Genomic DNA, 13,672 nt, shown 5'->3' on the forward strand with positions numbered 1-13,672 from the left:
TTAACATAAGGATTAAATATTAAATGAAAGTCATTTAATGCCTAAAATTGATTCTATGTCCAGTAGCACTTATGTGTGGTTGAAGTTTCAGTTTTTACTTAAACAGTTATGTGTTGCAGGCCAAGCCTGGCCCTTTAACCTAGGCACGTAGCGGTGGGCGTGTGTGTGATAGAGTGTGTGTATGTGTGTGAGTGAAGAGTACGTAACGGGGCCCGCGGCGGGTGTGTGTCGGTAGCAGAGACGGAGATATGTTGAGCTGCACATGATGAGACAGAAGTTATTGAAAAGAAGTGTGAGAAGTCGATGTATGCTCCAAGCAGTAAGTGTGAACAGTCGCTGCTGTTAAATAAAGTGCCCTGTTGTTCCCAACTGCAGAGTTTTTGTTGGACTATATATTGGCTGTTACCACCAACGAGCCGTGCTAAGCTAGGCGGGCTAGCACTACCAGACAGAAAACGGGTCGGTAACATATGTTTTAGCCTACTTTTGGAGACTTTCCATAAAGTTTATGAACGTGACGTCGTAATGTGACAGCGCGGAGAGAGAGGGGGATCCCGCACGGAGTGACTTGGTGTCAAAAAAGAACACAACTTCTGCAGTTTGGGAGTATTTCGGGTTCCAGTCAAACGAGAAAGGAGAGCCGGTAAATACTGATGAAGCGATTTGTAAATTCTGCAATCAAAAGGTGATCGCGAGAGATGGAAACACCTCTAACCTAAGCACGCATCTCCGAATCAACCACCCACTCACTGCTGCGAGTATTCAATTTCCGAATGTGAAGGCACAAGCCAGTAACAGTAATAGTCACGGTAATACTGTATACCCCAGTAAAATGTGAAGGAATTTTGACGGTATCAAAATTTGGATACCGCCCAAGCCTAGTCTCCACTAAGTTACCGCCATGCAGCAGCTCAGACAGTTGTGTAACCAAAAACTACTTTGAACAGACTGAAAAAAGCTGTTGAAAAATGTCAGATTTTCCCAAATGAAACCAAGTGGTTTTGTTTACATGAACTGTTCTATGAGAAGAGCACTTTACATGTCAACATTATAGTCGATCGACTGAAAGACAAAGGCCAACTAGACCCAGCAGCTCCCAGTGTGTGAAGAACTGCTGCTGAGAAGAAAACTTTCACAGACAACAACACGTCTGTCTTTCAATTTGATATTATTACCATCCAGCACTTTCTGATATTTAAAATAAAGCTGTACAAAAGCATTAAGTCCTTGGTGCAAGAACATTAATGACACTAAATGCAGTTGGAAGTTATGAAATATAAACATACCGCCCACATTTCTGAGCTCTTCAGCTACAGCATTTGGGTATAATGTTCCACTGGTCACATACATTTGGACATGTAGAGCAGTTTGTGGTTCTTAAGTGAAACACAAGGCCCAACTGCTGCAGCAATATTTTACTGAACTGTGAAGCGCGATGGAATGATTTCTCTCTTACTTATTAAACAAGACCATTACTATCACAGTGGGAGAGACTTGATCAAAATAATACTAAAGGAGCAACAGCTTAGAAATGCCCAGATATAGTGTGCAGGTGTGTGTGTAGGTGTGTAAGTGTATGAGATAGAATGAATAGTGGACACTCTGCTGTTGTCACAGAGAGAGGATGTGTGCGTCTGATAACACCAAAACGATACGGTGGTTATCAAATAATGAGTTAGCTATTGTGTGATATGGTCTGCATGTGCGTGTGCACTGAGGTTTACAGTCAGTGTGAGTCTTACTGTGGCCTGTGTGGAGCTCTCCTGCAGGTCCCAGAGTAGTGCATTGTTATCAGCCAATGAAATCACACGCTTGCCGTCCCCCATGGGCTCCCAGAGTACGCTATGAAAACACAAAGACACACATTCAGCACACACACAAATGCACAACAGAGTCACAGTCGATTAGCATGTACATGTTGGTGAAACACGCATACAGGCTAATCTACACATGCTGCAGACACAAAAGGGTGGAATTCTGTACAAAATCACAGCTACACTCATTTAAACATCTGCAGGTAGAGTACGGAGTGCATGCAGATGTGCACAGAGTCAACATGAAAACTGATTCTCATTTTAACACATTTGCAAAGTTTAGGTCAGGTTTTATTTGATAGTTTTGTCAACAAATCCCATTAAAAATAACAAAAAGAAGACTCAGACGAAGCCTTGCATGAAAACAACCTGGAGAAGGACATCATGGAGGAGTTCTGTTTGAGGTAAGACAGTCAAATAGAATCCAGGATGCATCATCACATCTACAGATTAATGTGTTTTAGGGTTTATCAGACACCAAAGTACAGCACAATGGTTTAGTAGTAGTGACAGATATCAGTGTCGTTGAAACAAAATATTCTACCAGAAACACACCGATCTGCCATAACATCCTGACCACTGACAGGTGAAGTGAAGAACATCAATCACCTTCCTATAATCAAATGTTCTGCTGGGAAACCTTGACTCCTGACATGTGGATGTTTGACATGAACCACCACCTAAACACTGCAGGTCAACCAACCCCCCAACAGCAGTCTTCGATGCCAGTTTCCACCCTCAGCAGGACAATGAACCCTGACACACCAGAAAAACTGCTCAGGAGAACCCAGAGAACACGACAGAGCTAAGTTGTTCACCCGGGTTGCTCACTCCCCAGATTTAAATCTTATTGAGCATCTGTGGGATGGTCCAGGATCAGCCTGATCTAGGTCGGTCCCTCCTCAAAACCCACAGGATCCACATGACATCCCCAGAGTTTCTGAGTCCATGAACCACTGGATCAGAGGAGTTTTAGCAGCATAAAGGGACCACCACTATATTAGAAAGGTGGTCATAATGTTACACCTGATTGTAAGTTATTTCACTGACTCACACAGTACATTGCAAGAAAATGTTCTGTTGTGTTGCAGTAAAAGTTGTGGCTGATTTTCCTTTTGCCGTTCTTTTCTAACCCTTGTTGCTTCTTGGTAGTTTGTTGCCTGATAACATTCACAGAGTAGCACTTGGAAGCTGCCTAGTACGACCTAAGAGTGCTCCAGTAGAGCAGTTGGGGTGAATGGCTGTGCTCAAGGGCACCACAGTGCTGTTGATGAGAGTGGTAAGTGTTGCTTTTCCACTTTCTGACCTAGAGTTTATGCTGCCGGTCTGCAGGAAGCGAGGGCTTCCTACCACAAGCTCTTCTCTCCTACCTTAAGCGGAGGGTTAATACACATTCTGGGCTCCAGTGAGTATTTTCAGCACCGGGACAGTGCATGTGGATTGAACTCAAAACAATGTTCTAATTTTTCTAAAGATAATAAAAATGACCACATGCAGCCCAGTGCTACAACGTGACTCAAAGGGTTTTTAATAGTCAGATGACATGCTTTTGTGGTTTGCGGAGGAAGGGATGTAAACAACATTTTTGATGTCATATGAAGACTTCTGTGCAGAGTAGACCTAATCCTGCAGCTGGTTGCACTTAGCCAAAACATAATGCAGCAAACACTTCATATATATGCTGCAGAAATGTTTCTTCATGGTGGTATGGCCAATGCCACCATTTGATGTCAATAAAAACCATATGGGTCAAGCTATAACTGAGGGACTTTTGAAGTCCATGGGATATATCTTGCATATATTTTTATTAAAAGAAAAAAAAAACCTAATGTTTTTATGTTTATTATGATCATATCTTTGCAAATTCCATTTTTATATATTATGGGAAAAATCACTTATTAATAAAAATGACTGGATATCACTAAAATGTCAACTGAATAACCGTCCCAATTTAATACCAACCACTTTCTAATGAGCTAAACAATAATAAAATTATTCAGAAATAGTTTGGATTGTGTTCTTTTTATTAAGTTGAGATAATCATGACAGCTATTTCTTTTTTGGCAATATATCATATTTTATATGGAAAATAACAAATTGTAGCTGTGTCTGAGTAATCACTTTCCACTAAGTTATCCATTCCAAAAACACCTCTCCAGGAAGTGTGTTAATTCCAGATCACATGACCTGCTCCACATGATGTCATTTCCTCCTGAAGAAAAGACTGGAAAGACTCCAAGGCTTTCTGACTTATTTAATATAAAGTAGTCAACAGGTTTACTACAATATCTTTAGAAATAACATTACATTTCAATTTTACTCAGTTCAATATACAGGGACGGCTGGTATAAATGGGCTAACAGGGCTAAGCCCTCCCAAGCAAACACAAAAAAGATGAGAAAATGATTTTTTTTTAAATAACTTACAACAGATTGTTTTAAGTTTAGGTAAAACCAAAGGTAGCAACAGCACCAATCAGTCAAAAGAGAAACATAGAATATCTCTAAATGGGCTTATTTTTTACAGCCCCAGCAAATACAGTCCACTTTCATTCATTTCGTTTTTGTAAGTGATTGACAGGTGTCATGTCCCGCCCCCGTGATTTACTGATCATTTGGGCTAACTTCAGGAAGCCCACAGGCCGCTGACTTTTGACCAATAACAGCGAGTTAATACAGCTGTGCTGCTATTTGTGCCAGAGTTGGGAAGGAGGGAGACAAAGTTAAGCTATGGCGGGCGTTAGCATAAACGAGGTGGATTATTTGCTTTCTTGTCCATTTTCCTCAATGTCTTTGGAGGAAAAGCTGGAAGTTAAGAGACTGGGATCACATTGGCCAAACGATGTTCAAATAACTCACCAAACGATGTTCAAATAACTCACCGGGACAAACGACAAAATCGCAAGTTTTGCGTTTCTTGGTTTGACAGAAAGGACTGGCTAACGGCAAGTGTAGCAAAGAATTCACTTTTCTGTTTCCCATGCTTACTTTTTGGAGGAGATACTGCATGGACTCAACAAGGAATTGTGGATTTGAAACATTTGTTGGCCAAAATTAGAAAACATGAATGCAGCACAAGTCACATCGGAAACAGCGTCAAGCTGTCCATGTTAGGAAAAGTTAACATCGCCTGTCAGCTGGATGAGGGCCACCGCATCGCTGTACAGAGGTACAACAAGCTGGTGAAAAAAAATAGACATTCACTATCAAGGATTGTGGATTGTATTAAATTTTGTGGAGCACACGAGCTAGCTTTACGGGGGTCTGACGAATCCCCCACTTCAACCCAATGCAGCGTATTTCTGGACCTTGTTGACCAATTTTCTTTTTTTAGACAGCCAGTTAGCAGATCACCTGTCAGACACACAAGTTGCGAAGTACACATCCAAGACTAGCCAAAACGAGTTGCTTGATTGTATGTTAGCTGTTTATGAACAAAAAGTGACTGATGAAATATCACAGACGGCATTTCTGGCTGTGCAAGCTGATGAGACAACCGATGTGGCCTCTGTGTGTGTGTGTGTGTGTGTGTGTGTGTGTGTGTGAGTGTGAGAGAGAGAGAGAGAGAGAGAGAGAGAGAGAGAGAGAGAGAGAGAGAGAGAGAGAGAGAGAGAGAGAGAGAGAGAGAGAGAGAGAGAGAGAGAGAGAGAGAGTTGATGTAGAGCACTAAAGTACAGTGTACCTGTAATTAATGTAACTATGTGTATCATAGGTGATGTTAACTATTTAATCGATATTATGCATTTGTTAGCCCACTCAACAAATTTTACCACCAGCCGCCACTGTCTATATGTAATATTCAAAAGACTCTTTCTCTAAAATGTCATGTGGTGTTTGGTTATAGGCGGCCATGTTGATTTTAGGCATGAAAACAGCAAAAATGTCAACTATGATACAAAAAGTCCCACAATTATATACTGGCCCATATGCCTCTGCCACTCTTAAATCCACTACTGTCAACCCAACCAGTTACTAATGAATTATACCTACTTTGGAAAGTCAACAGCTACAGAACTTTGTGAAACAGATTTGACTTTGATCCATATGATAGTTAATGGCTAACCTTGTGAAACTGGCTTTTACGTGAAAACTGGTCCATGATCAAACAAGTATAAGAGTCAACACACATGTTAGCAACCCTGTGAAGCTACATTTGCTTTGCTGGGATTTGAGCTAAATATTCACACCAGCATGTTAACAGTGTATTGAGGAGGAATGGAATGGATACCAGACAACAAGATGGCACCCATTTCATTTGAATGAAAGTAACCCAGCTAATAGGGAAAAACCCAAAGACCAAGCACAAAGGAAGCATACTGGTGGACTTCTTGTTGACACAACATGAAAAGGAATAATATAATTATCACATGACCATTCTAGGCTTTCCAAATTTGTATGGTAAAAATGCTTTTTCGTGCCCCAAACTGCTGACATGCCTTTGTTCCCAATGACAATTCCAACATGGGGATGCTGACCATGTACAGATGTGAAAAAATGAGCACATCTAATGAAAATTGTTGACTTTTAAACATATTGCACCTAATAAACATTTGATCCCCTTTAAAACAGTGCCTAAAGATAGAGGTGAAATACTCAAACAAATGACACACAAAATTGGAAATTAAAAGTCATTTAAATACATAAAAAAACAGATTAGCCATATGAAAAACGAAAAGAGATTGCACAGCTCTGACCTGCATGTGAGGTGTGCCAAGAAAAAGCAGTCTGCGGTCCAAAGCGAATTCAGAGCAAAACTAGTTTGCCAATACAGATGAAGACCAGGCCGTTTGAAATAACATGATCGGCACAGAAAAATTAAATACAGAGCTGTTTGGCTACAGAAACAGTAGAAACGTTTCCTGCAGACCAAAGATAACTTTTCAGGAGAAGACCCTCACACCAGCTGTGAGGCTTGGTGATGGAAATGTTTTGGCTGAGAGTTGCTGTGCTGCCTCTGGGACCGGGCAGCTTGCAGTCAAAGATCCAACTATGAATTCTGCATTATACCAAAGAGTGCTTGAAGATAATATGAGGCCATCTGTCTGAAAAGTGAAGATGAACTAGAAGTGGTACTTTCAATTGGACGATTCTAAGAATGTCAAAAGAAATCCTCCAATGAACGGCTCAGGGAGAAGCAGTGGAGGGTTGTCGAAGGGCCTCGTCAAAGTCAAATTTAAACCCCATTAAAAATGCTGTGGTTGGATTTCAAACATGCAAGAATACCCTCAAACACCATGCAGCTAGGGATGTCAGTGATTAATTGTTCATCATTTAATTGTCATTGACAGTTTAACCAATTAAAAATATATTAACTGATGAGGCAGACGACAAAGGATGAGCATGTCAGAAAATGTATTAGACTTGGTTGTGCATCCAGGTGGAGCCTCTTACTGTTTAGTACTGAAGTGACCTGAGGAGGCAGGTGCACTGCAAAAAGTCAAAATATTACCAAGTCTATTTGTCTTATTTTTAGTCTAAATGTTTCATCCCACTTGATTTAAGATAAATTCTCTTAACAAGTGACATTTCAGCAAGATGGAGGGATTTGTTTTAAGACAACGCATCTTAAATATCTTGTTAAGTCAAAAAATGTTGAAATTATCTTGTTATGAGTTGAATTTTACAAGAAAACTCAAAATAAGTTTAACCCTCGTGTCGTCCTGCGGGTCAAACTGACATTTTAAAGTCTGAAAATGTGGGGAAAAAGAAATATATTTTCACAATAAAACTTGTGATGTCCACATTTTTGGGAAATCTCTGAACATTTTTTGGTGGAAAAAAAGAAATGTTAAAAATGTTTCTTTAAGAACATTCACAACAAATTCCCAATCACAACAGATTTTTTTCTAAATGTTCTTAAGAAAATATTAGAAGTCCTACTGATATATATGTAATCACTTTAGATATTTTTAGGAGTTTTCGGGAAGATTTTTACTCATTTTTTTTTTTAAATATTTGCAAGAATTTTCTTGCCAAATTTGGGGGATTTTTTGAAAATACAACTTTTAAGGGAAATTTTTTAAGAATTATTAGAATTTTCTTCCTGAAGATTTTGCAAGTTTTCAGAAATTTGGGGATTTTTTGGATTTTGTTCAGACAAGGAAACAATATGTTTGGTGGCCATAAATGAGGACAACAGGAGGGTTAAAACATCTCAAATTAGGAGCTTACATGAAAGCTAAAATCTATTTTTGAGTGAAAATTGCTATTTTTTTAGCATTCTGACTTATTTTAAGACACCTAAGCTTGACAATTCTGGTAAAATATTAATGAAAATAAGTTTCCCCAGCTAATTTTAAGATCTCAATATTCTAAAAATCATATCTTATTTCCAGAAATCTTACCAAGTCATTTTTCACTTGTTCTATTGGCAGAATTTTTTTTCACTTATTTCAAGGTAAGAATTCTTAGAAATAAGTTTTTTTTTTCTTTTTTTGAGAGGGGCATTTTTTCCTGTACAGAGAGGACTGTGAAGTTTAGCTGGCAACAGGCCAGTATGATTAAGAATTTCATGAGATTAACTGGTTTCAGTCATATTTGTTAAATAAGACGATGTCAAGTAGGACAACAGTCCTGTAACAGTGTACAGAAAATAACTTAGCTGCTTCTGTGACCAGTTTCATGTGTCCATAATCAATACTAGCTCTACTAGCTTATGGAAAATTCTCCACTGTTCTTTATTCTTCTTAATAATGAACTGATTATTGAGTTAAACATTATTTCATTATTAAGTGTTTTGACATTCAAGCAGAGTAACAGTGATCTTTCCTGTGTATTCACCACCTAAGGCATTACCTCTGATTTAAAATGATTTTAGTCAAAAACCAGATTTTTCTTCATCTGTAAATCATCTACTCTGTGTAATTCCACATTCATTTGACTGGATTTATTACAGGCTTCTTTAACCCAGACTCAGGTGTCATCCCCACAGAGATTGTGTCTGTGATTAGTCGTGTGTGCATTTAGGCATGTAACTGGATTTTTGCATGACACAGTCCTTCATAAAGTTAATCTGCACAAATTAGGTGACAAAATCAATATTTGTTCATTAAACTGACGAGAGCATATAACCGAGCTCCCCATGGTTAGAACAGAATACTGACTGGTAAATCCAGCAGCCCGATTCTGTCAATCCAGTTCTGCAAAAGTGGAATACAGGAGAGCCTCACTGGCGTTTAAAAAGAAGTGGTAGCTTTCATTGCGTGCTCAACTTTGGCTCCTCCCTGCATACTGATGTCTGGAGGATATCGATTCTTGACTGCATGCTTGTTGCAGCTGTGATTCTCCACGTGCTCTACACTGCTTGAAGTATGTCTTAGTTTTACAGGCCTTAGGGACCTAACCAGACCTAACACACAAGAGCCCTGACCGTTTTTCATAATTCCCTTGATGCTGACTGGATTGCTTTTATGCTTTTGCTGGTTCCTCTTAGTTTAGATAAGTTTAGCAGCTCAATAAAGAACAGAAACCAAGCTGCATGGTAGAAGAAAGAGGACACAACCCAAGTGAGAAAGCAGCGCTTTTAACTCTGAGTCCTGTCGACTTTAAAAGCAATATGTCAGTGCAGTCAGAGACCTGGCAATAAGCTAAATATAACCTTGGCCTGGAAAAGCTGCTATATGCCTGTTAAGGTTTTGATTTAGTGTGACTTTCCAGCTCAAGAAAAAAAGCTGCGTCTAATCTGGGTTAAAGGATGTAAAATGTCACAGAGGTGCCGACGTGGTCTGGCTCAAGATTTGGATGTGTGAGTCTGTCACAGCTGTAAAACTGCTGTCATTAGAGGTTTTCTAAATGATGCCATTTATTTAAGAAGTTCATCAATTAGACAACTCCATTTCCTGGGAATCATTTGTCAACTTGAAGCTGCAGCAACAAAGCCGGTGTTTGAGGGAGTGAGCGTGCCTTAGAGAAGGTAAGAGTGTTCAGGAGAGATAAAAGAAATGACAGAGGAAGGGAGGGAAGACAAAGTTAAAGTTTGCTTTTGGATTTAATCCAGGTTTCAAATATGCATAGTGCTATTAGAAAAGGTGGAGCAGGGAGAGGGAGAGAATGAAGGAGGCAGAAGAGGGGGAGAGGAGCGGTGTTTATAAGGGCTGTAAATTCATGGCTGCTGAGGGACAGCTTTTACTGCCCTCCTGAGGAGCACTAAGTCATGGACCTGGAATGCACATGTGTGAAAACTTCTTTGAGTCACATATAAGGAATTACGCCAGCTTAAATTCATCAACAAATCTATCCCTGGAGACATAAGGGATAGATTTGTTTCGTGTATTTTTTATACATTAATCATTTGCTCATATGTATGTACTGTGAACGAAACAGTCGCTTCCTGATGCCGCTGCACAATTCCTGTTTAGTGCAGAAATGTATTTGAAGGTTGAAGTAAGAGTTCTCATAGTTATATGTATCTACACTTAAGGCTAAACGATTCAGAAAATATCTAATAGCAATCGTTTTCTGACCAGTGTTGTCTCTTTGATTCACATTGCAGTCATGTTTTATAGAACCAACTCCAGCCTTTGTGTAATAAATTTTGCATACATTTAATTAGGCATTAAAGTGAAAATATCAAAGAGCTTCTCTTAGATCAATATCTGTTTAAGTCACGATCCATCATCAAATGAGGTTAACAATGATGACTGAGCCTAAGACTGAATGATATCAAAGCTCTTGTCTTTACATATTTTGAACTGCGTGCCTGTGGCGACACTATTCTACCATAAAATGACCATGATATGATGTACTGAACAACTTTGTGGCACCTGAAAATAAATGAGGCCTCCGGCTAATGCTAGACTTTCAACAGACTCTTGTCACTTGCAGATGCAAAAAGAATACGACTGTCCTTAGTGCCTGACAGAATTAACATTGCTCAGTAAAAGCTGAGAAAGTTTAAAGGCAGCAGACAGGTGTTATTTTAGAAGGCATATTACATTATAGTATAAATATATTGCCTTTCAGCTCAAAAACTGATTTGAGACATCTTTATTAATGTGAGCTTTGGTGAAATTGTGCCTTGTGTAGTTGGAAAATTGCACTCTTTCAACTCCTAGTTTTTATTTTCAAACAATTCTTGATTAAGACATGGGTATGTTGCAGCGACTTTGTTCTTGATCAGAAACTTACATTACACACAATAATCAGAAACTCCTTATAAAAAAGGAAATAAAGTCTGCGGAATTTCATTGTTGTAAAGCTGTCTATTTGGGTTGTTAAGTTCTGATTCAGACTGAAGAGTAGCGTTAGCCTCAGCCAAACTTTAACACACGTTTTTACACAGAATGAGGACTAAGGACTGAATTTTGTCTCTTTATATCTTAGAGTAAAGCTGTACATGATCTATTCATGGCTACTGTGAATGTGACTATCGTATTGTGACAGACTTGGAAAAAGTTGAATCAAACATTTAAGCAGAACAACTCCATGTTCATTTTTTAGCCTAATCTTAACCTCACTTTAAAACCTCGTTCTCCAGGTTTTGGTCCCCAAGTTGAAGCTAACTGTGGGCCTTATAAATGGAAACTGCAGCATGTCAGACACCGCTGCTCTCTCTCTCTTACTCATTCCCAAACTCATACTTCAGCACACCACAGGACCAATTAAAATATACGTCCCACTTTGGGATTTACACACCGTATGCTTCCCTATAGCATCAATTAATTCATGCAATGCAGAGAGGGTGAGACAGTTGGTGTATAGTATCTCACACTGCCTTTCTCTCTTATTAAAGACTGTAAGTTATGTGCATTTGACCTTGAGCTCTGCAACAAGCTGGCACACTGGCTATTGGACTGGTATGTAAATACTATGGAGGAGAGCTGAGGAGGTTTTATAGGCCCATATATCTAAGTCTGGAACAGAGATGCACTTCTCTCTCTCTTTGTCTCTCCCTATGTCTCTCGCCCATCAGATTGCTCCTTCACATGGCTGTGCTTTGCATCCATATGAGTTCAGTTCCAGTCCCTCCTACACAAAGGCAGCAGCCAACGCAAACAAAGTGCACGTCTTCCCCCCTTCTGGAGCAGATTTCAGCATGAATACAGGGACATCAACGGCAGTATACACCAATCAGCTACAACATTAAAACTGCTGACAGGCGAAGTGATTAACATTGATTATCCCGTTACCATGGCTCCTGTCAGGAGGTGGAATATATTAGGCAGCAAGTGACCAGACAATTCTTGAAGTTGATATGCAGGGAGCAGGAAAAGCACCACATTGTGATGGTTAGACAACTGAGTGAGAACATCTACGAGACAGCAGATCATGGGTGGTGTTCCTGGTATGCAGAGTTCCAAAAGTGGTCCAAGGAATGACAACCAGTGAACAAGCAACATGGAGCTCAACCTTCAGTAATGTAGGGAGACTGGCCCATGTGGTCCAATCCCACAGAAGAGCTACTGCAGCTCAGACAGCAGAAAACCTTAAAGCTAGGTTGACATGTAGTTAAGAAAGGTGTGGGAGCTACTGTTTTGGGGGACTGTACAGTGATGTCTTGTTTTCCACAACTACTAAAACACTGGACACAAACTGTTATCATGATCAGTCCACAGATCATCCTCAGAGACTGGAGGAAACCTGGAGAACCTTCTTTCCAGGACTGGAAGTGTGAATTGGACAGAGCTGCTGCTTATGAAAGAATGTCATAAAGGATACTGGAAAGAAGAGAAAAATATTACCTAAAGTGGGGCATGAATCTCAACGATACCCAGATGTCACAGGAAAGATCAGGCGGATACGCAAGGATGTCGATGAGCTACTACTAGATGTGTTTTGTGTTGTTCTATTTACACTAATATTCAGCCAGCTTATTCACTATCTGTACTGTCTTCCATAATAGAATAAGATGCAAATCACCTCTGAGAGTGATGGACCCTTTTTGGTTGTGGGTGGGTGGGATGTGGGTGTCTGGGTGTTGAGGATTTGTATGTTGATTAACATATATGTTGATTCTAAAATAAAAAAAAAATTACAAGTCATGAAAAAAGAAAAGTGTTGGAGCTTGTTGTGTATGGATCTCTGTAGCTATAGAGACAAAAATGAGAAACAAAAACAACAAAAACGACAAAAACAAGGTGAAATATTACAAAAATGAGCCATAAAACAACAAAAACAAAATGACAGAAAATGAGACAAATGACACAAAACAAAACAAAAATTACATAGAAAAGTTAGAAAGCAACAAAAAATGGACAAATGACAAAAATAATTACAAAAACGAGAAACAAAACGACAAAAAACATTAGACAAAAAATGACAAAAAAAGACAACAAAACAACAAAACCCAGGCAAAATATTACAAAAATTAGACACAGAATGACAAAAGAACAATGAACAATCCAGTATTTTACTTTATCATCAAAACAACTTGTTATGGTCAAGAAAATATTTTAAATGTATAGTTTTACTAATTTACAATCTACAGTTCATGTTTTCTCTGCGATTTTTACACTTTAAAGGCCGGATTGGACCCTATGGAGGACCACTTTTGGCCCACGGGCCTCATGTTGGACACACCTGCCATCGAGAAACAATTAATCCCTAAGTATGTAAGAAAAAAAATCAAAAACCTCCAGTGGACACAATGCTATAAAAACCTCATTTGTAGCTGTGACATTACAGATAGAAATGAAGGACAGAAGTTATAATAAACTGTGATTATCCTGAAAAGGTGGAGTCTGATTCTGAAGAATGTTTAGCTAGTTAACATATTTACATGGCTACCATGTCAGATTTAGCCTCTCACTTCCACCGATTCCTCTCTTGCTGAAACAGTGTTGTGTGGATCTGTCCAAGCTGCTTTGTTTCTCATTTAGAGAGCTGGAGCTGTGCACGAACACCAGAACGAGCAGCTAGTGG

At 39.3% G+C, this 13,672-nt stretch overlaps 1 protein-coding gene across 1 annotated transcript in view; it reads right to left on the bottom strand.

Annotated features, from left to right (window-relative positions):
• Positions 1-435: 435 nt before the first annotated feature.
• LOC127533138 (EARP-interacting protein homolog) overlaps positions 436-13,672 on the bottom strand; it is a 32,178-nt gene continuing 18,941 nt past the window's right edge. Inside the window, exons 5-6 of the mRNA XM_051945505.1 lie at positions 1,743-1,842; positions 436-441 (exon numbers count right to left, since the gene is read on the bottom strand). Of these exons, the coding sequence (XP_051801465.1) occupies positions 436-441; positions 1,743-1,842 (106 nt within the window). The remainder of the gene's footprint in view (positions 442-1,742; positions 1,843-13,672) is intronic.

Source organism: Acanthochromis polyacanthus, chromosome 1, assembly GCF_021347895.1.
Source record: "Acanthochromis polyacanthus isolate Apoly-LR-REF ecotype Palm Island chromosome 1, KAUST_Apoly_ChrSc, whole genome shotgun sequence".
NCBI lineage: Eukaryota > Metazoa > Chordata > Actinopteri > Pomacentridae > Acanthochromis > Acanthochromis polyacanthus.